Source organism: Vicia villosa, unplaced genomic scaffold (genome assembly GCF_029867415.1).
Source record: "Vicia villosa cultivar HV-30 ecotype Madison, WI unplaced genomic scaffold, Vvil1.0 ctg.002512F_1_1, whole genome shotgun sequence".
In the NCBI taxonomy this organism is placed as follows: Eukaryota; Viridiplantae; Streptophyta; class Magnoliopsida; order Fabales; family Fabaceae; genus Vicia; species Vicia villosa.
In genome coordinates this window covers 24,793-30,632 of record NW_026705954.1, presented here as the reverse complement: position 1 = coordinate 30,632, position 5,840 = coordinate 24,793, and the positions used below count along the sequence as shown (strand labels likewise).

At 34.1% G+C, this 5,840-nt stretch overlaps 2 protein-coding genes across 2 annotated transcripts; one reads left to right on the top strand and one right to left on the bottom strand.

The window, feature by feature from the left end:
* Positions 1-282: 282 nt before the first annotated feature.
* Positions 283-1,063, top strand: LOC131639044 (LEAF RUST 10 DISEASE-RESISTANCE LOCUS RECEPTOR-LIKE PROTEIN KINASE-like 1.1). The gene is made up of 2 exons (XM_058909561.1): positions 283-325; positions 411-1,063. Exons 1-2 carry the CDS (start codon positions 283-285, stop codon positions 1,061-1,063), a joined length of 696 nt encoding a protein of 231 aa, XP_058765544.1.
* A 509-nt stretch (positions 1,064-1,572) lies between these two features.
* Positions 1,573-3,262, bottom strand: LOC131639043 (LEAF RUST 10 DISEASE-RESISTANCE LOCUS RECEPTOR-LIKE PROTEIN KINASE-like 1.3). Its single transcript, XM_058909560.1, has 2 exons — positions 2,713-3,262; positions 1,573-1,973 (listed from the first exon to the last, which is right to left on the bottom strand). Exons 1-2 carry the CDS (start codon positions 3,260-3,262, stop codon positions 1,573-1,575), a joined length of 951 nt encoding a protein of 316 aa, XP_058765543.1.
* Between the last annotated feature and the right edge of the window lie 2,578 nt (positions 3,263-5,840).

Here is a 5,840-nt window from a genome sequence, read left to right as displayed (position 1 = left end):
GCATTAGTAAATGTCAAAACTTCGGAGTCGAACACTTCATCTTTAAAGATCTTTACAAGGCGACAAACCACTTTGACATAAAACTAGGAGATGGAGGCAGTGCAGAAGTATTTTATGGTAACAGATAACACTTTTGTAGTCAAAATATAGTCCTTAAGATCAAGAGCCATTGCAATCATTGATTTTAGCCATTGATCATGATCAAATGGCTAAGACTCCAAAATCTCAAATGGACAACTTGTGATGTTAGATGTTTGGTGTATATCCAACAACTTAAATAAAATGGCTGCAATGATTGTGGGAAACCTTGAATGCAAGAAATTGAGTCTATTTTGTTTACTGCATCTATTTCCTTTTTTTTAACTTTTAATAGACTTCAAAAATATTTTCTATCATTTGATTATTTTTAGGAAAACTTCCAAATGGGCGTGAAGTGGTAGTGAAAAGGCTTTTTGAATACGGCGTTAATAAAGAACAACAATTTCTTAACGAAATAAATATACTAGCAAGAACTGATCATCCCAATATCATCTTGGTATATGGTTGCACATCACTCAAAAGTCGTCGAGCTTTGGTTGTCTACGAGTATGTTCCTAATGGATTTTTGAGTGATCATCTTCAAGGTGACAAAGCAACACCTAATAAACTTCCTTGGAACATTAGGATGAGGATTACCATGGAGACAGCAGGTGCATTGAACCATCTTCATGCTTCTGATATCATTCATAGGGATATTAAAACGAGTAATATTCTCTTAGATGCCGAATACCATGTTAAAGTAGCTGATTTTGGACTTTCGCGCCATTTTCCTAATGATCAAAGTCGTGTTTTAACAATTCCACAAGGGACATATGTAGATCCCGAGTACAATCGAACTAATGCACTTACTTATAAAAGTGATATGTTCTGTTTTGGAGTGGTGTTGATTGAGCTTATAACATCTTTGCGTGCTTATGATCACAACAGAAAGGATGATGTGTCAATCTGTATGACATGGCTATTAACAGAACTCAAAATCAAACTTTGCATGATATTGTGGATCATACCCTCGGTTTTGATATAAATTCCATGGTAACGCAAATGATTAATGGGGTTGCCATGTTAGCATTTTGTTGTCTCCCAAAGTTTCGGTGATATGAGACCGGCAATGGAAGTTGAGCTCCAATGTTTACAAAGCCTCCCGGGTGTGAATGAAATCCAACCTCAAGTAGCCGACAGTTGTATACTTTGAGGTTGGATTTCATTCACACCCTAGAGACTTTGTAAACATTAGATCTCAACTTCCATTGTCGGTCCCATATCACCGGAACTTTGGAGACAACAAAATGCTAACTCGGCAACCCCATTAATCATTTGCGTTATCATGGAATCTGTATCAAAACCGAGGGTATGATCCACAATATCATGTTCGATTTTGACTTCTTTTAATAGCCATGTCATACAGATTGACATCATCATCCTTTTTATTGCTATCATAAGCACGCAAAGATGTTATAAGCTCAATCAACACCACTCCATAATGGAACACATCACTTTTGTAAGTAAGTGCATTAGGTCGATTGTACTCGGGATCTACATATGGCGCGAAAGTCCAAAATCAGCTGCTTTAACATGGTATTCGGCATCTAAGAGAATATTACTCGTTTTAATATCCCTATGAATGATATCAGAAGCATGAAGATGGTTCAATGCACCTGCTGTCTCCATGGTAGTCCTCATCCTAATGTTCCAAGGAAGTTTATTAGGTGTTGCTTTGCCACCTTGAAGATGATCACTCAAAAATCCATTAGGAACATACTCGTAGACAACCAAAGCTCGACGACTTTTGAGTGATGTGCAACCATATACCAAGATGAGATTGGGATGATCAGTTCTTGCTAGTATAGTTATTTCGTTAAGAAATTGTTGTTCTTTATTGACGCCGTATTCAAAAAGCCTTTTCACTGCCACTTCACGCCCATCTGGAAGTTTTCCTAAAAATAATCAAATGATAGAAAATATTTTTTAAGACTCTTAAAAGTTTTTAAAAAAAGGCAATAGATGCAATGAGCAAAATAGAATCAATTTCTTGCATTCATGGTTTCCCACAGCCATTGCTTCCATTTTATATAAGTTGTTGGATATACACCAAACAACTAACATCACGAGTTGTCCATTTGAGATTTTGGAGTCTTAGCCATTTGATCATGAACAGTGGCTGAAATCAATGATTGCAATGACTATTGACCTTAAGGACTATATTTTGACTACAAAATTGTTATCTATTACCATAAAATACTTATGCACTTCCTTCATCTCCTAGTTTTTTGTCAAAGTGGTTTGTCGCCTTGTAAAGATCTTTAAAGATGACGTGTTTGACTCCAAAGTTTTGACTTTTACTAGTGCGTTGAATATAAAGTCTAAAAGGTTGTAAGGAGAGGTTGCGAGGGTGTATATTATAGCGCTTAAAAAGGTATATGGATGTGATGACAGCGAGTGTTCCCAATACACTCTTTCAAAAAACATAGGAAGTGTAAGTAATTATATTTTGTATATAAAGTATCTACATGGAAAAAAAAGATGAAATATATTAAGGAAAGTAGAATTTATTACCAATGACCATTTTCTTTTTCAAATTTCATGCTCCTGAGTTATAAAAGCAAATATGAGTTAGAGTTGTGATGATTTAAAGAGAATATTGTATATTCAAATAGAATATTTTAATTCATGGACCTTTTGATGTGGCAGATCTCTTCGAGAGACAAATAAATGCATTTTCTACTTTTTTGTATCCACATCTCCCTCCATATTTTGTACAAGCATCACACCTGTCTTCCCCAACACCATTCCATCTCACCTCAAATCCTTGGACTAAAATACCCTCCATAACACATGATTTGTTTGGCAAAGAATTCTTTTTTCCAGGAACTGTGATACTATTCTTGCAGTTCACCGCATTGAAATCAGTCAATTTAGAACTTGATACTACGTATGTACTATGAAATTTTCCCTCCATATAACAACCGATTACTTCAAAAGAAATTTGAAACGAGGGAGTAAAGAATGAATTTGGAAGAGGACCACACTCATACAATATCGTATACATCTCATTGTTGGATGTGTAATGGATGAAATGAGAATCTATTTCCACATTAGTATAATGTTTGGGACAAGAAAACGCATTTCCAAGAAGAAAACCCCATAAATCGTCTCTAGCAATCCTCAAAACTTGAGAGGATTGATTTATATGAAGGATGTAAAAATTTTGAGACATCATTTCCATAGTTAATCTACCATTTTGATAGTTAAGCATAAACTCAGGGCGTCCGCATTAGCTAGATTGTGTGTTAAGGTTCCAGAAAAGATATGTTATATTAATGAAATTACCACAGCTAAAAGGTGTGCAAGATGTGTAAATTTCATCTGCGGTAACCTAAAATTGGCTAAAGAAGAGTGGGAGAAAAATAAAAGTGCTAGTGATGAAAGAAAAATGTAATAATATTTGAGAATGGTATTTTTCCATAATGAAATTTGTAATCAAAACGTGCGACAAGCAACCTGAAATTGAACTACATTTGTTAATATATTACAAGAAATAGGGATTTAAGTTATTTAAATAATGAAAACCCATAAATCGTCTCTTGCAATCCTCAGACCTTGAGAGGCTTGATTTATATGAAGGATGTAAAAATTGAGACATCATTTCCATAGTCAATCAACCATTTTGGCAGTCAAGCATAAACTCAGAGCTTCCGCAGTAGCTAGATGGTGTGTTAAGGTTCCAGAAAGGATATGTTATATTGATGAAATTACCGCAGCTAAAAGGTGTAAGTATCAGATATGCCTAAGAGGGGGGGGGGGGGTGAATTAGGTTTTCAAAAATTAATCGGTTTTATGAGAAAGTCTTTTCTGATTTTTGGTTAAGTGTTTGAAGGCTTTTGATGGTTTTTATCTTTTTCTTGGTAATGGTGATGAAAGCGGTAAAAGCGAAAAGATAAAGAACACAACGATATATACTGGTTCCCATCACAATCCGAGAGTACTCCAGTCCCCTTTCAAACACGAAAGAGATTTCACTATAGTTAGAATTATTGTACAAGCCTATGCCTACTATCTAACCTATAGGGTGATCAAAGGTTCTTAACACCTTTAAAATCAATCAACACTAATGTGGATGAAGAACAATCCTCTTCAAACACACCACTTACTTCCAACAATCCTGGATAGTAAGGAAATAATTTTCTTTAAATTTTTACAAGAGATTTAGATGAAGTTTGTATAGCACTATCAATCTTGGATTGATCTTCTTCTTCAAATAAACAATTCTCAAAATGGATATAAGTGTTCACAATGTATGCATGAGACTTTGAATGAATTTCTCAATGAAAATGTGTATAGAAAGTTTCACTTGAAAGTAAGAATTTGATGAACACTTGGAAATATTGAAAGATGAAGATTTATGAAAGTTATGAATTGTTAATGAAGAAGGTGATTAATGATTATGAAAGATGTAGTATATATAATGTGCTAAACACCTCTTTGAATGGTTATTTTTCCATGAAGCAATGCAATGATTAAGTGGTATGAAAACAAATTCGTTTGAATGAAATCATGCAATGGAAAAACACACTGGTTCAGTAGGAACCGGTTCCTGCCTGGGACAACCCGGTTCCTACTGAATGTTACAGCAGAAAAATTCAAATTTTGAACTGAGGAACCGGTTCCTGCCTAGGGACAACCCGGTTCCCCATAGTAAACCACAGAATGCTGAAAACTGAGAATGCTGGGAACCGATTCCCCCATAGGGACAACCCGGTTCCTAAAACCTTTATTTTGAATTTTAACTTTGAAAAAGGTTTTAAATGATCTTTTGAAGGATGACACTTTGTAGTATGTTTATGATATGCATGAAAATATATTTGTGAACAATTATATGTCAAAGTGAGTATTGTTTGTACCTTTGCCGTTTTAGCTCGATCCTTGAATCTTTATTGTTTCTTCAAGACTTTTGAAATGATGTGTTTCTTGCTTAAAACTTGAAATACTTTTTGCACATCCTTTTATGAAAGCTTGATGTCCATATTGTCTTCATCAAAACAACCTATGCTTGAGAAGCTTGCATTTACAAAAGGTGCACAAGACGTGTGCATTACATCCGCGGGCGGTATCATGAAATTGGCTAAAGAAGAGTTGGAGAAATATAAAAGTGCTAGTGATTAAAGAAAAAGGTAATGATATTTGAGAATGATATTTTTCCATAATGACTTTTGTAACCCGAACGTGCGGCAATCAACCTGAAATTGAATTACATTTGTTAATATACTGCAAGAAATAAGATGATTTAAGTTACTTAAATATTGAAACGTATGCAGTTGTCCCAATCGTATATTCATAAAAGAAAATGACACTTAAATTATTCATCCTATAATTTTATTGTGATATTAAAATTATTAATAACATATGTACAGAAATTCACATAGCTTGAAATGAAACGTTGTCTTTCTCTAATCAACAAGTTGAACTATTATTCCGCTTGCACGCACAGTAAATGATATTTTTAAATCTTATATACATGAATGTCAATCAGTATGAATTGATTTTGAGGTCGAGATTATCATTTTAAAATCATTGAAAACTCTAACATCCACAAAGAAGAGAGTTCAATAGCCTAATTTTTCAAAATGAGATTTGTTAAGAATTTACAATCAAAAGGTATTTTTCCGGATTGATCGTGTAGAGGTTAATGATCATTCATAATCTCTTTTAATCTACACAAAATTCAATTATCAAAGTTTTGTCTCTATCTAATCAATGTAAACATCAATATAACATATCATAGGGCTGTTGAAGCTCTCCCAAAC

Bases quoted from the DNA above. Each gene is read 5' to 3' on its own strand.
- LOC131639044 (XM_058909561.1), top strand. From the start codon at position 283: ATGGCTGCAATGATTGTGGGAAACCTTGAATGCAAGAAATTGA. The intron at 326-410 runs GTCTATTTTGTT...GATTATTTTTAG, and splicing joins CCTTGAATGCAAGAAATTGA to GAAAACTTCCAAATGGGCGT.
- LOC131639043 (XM_058909560.1), bottom strand. From the start codon at position 3,262: ATGGAAATGATGTCTCAAAATTTTTACATCCTTCATATAAATCAATCC. The intron at 1,974-2,712 runs GTCCATGAATTA...GATTATTTTTAG, and splicing joins GAGATCTGCCACATCAAAAG to GAAAACTTCCAGATGGGCGT.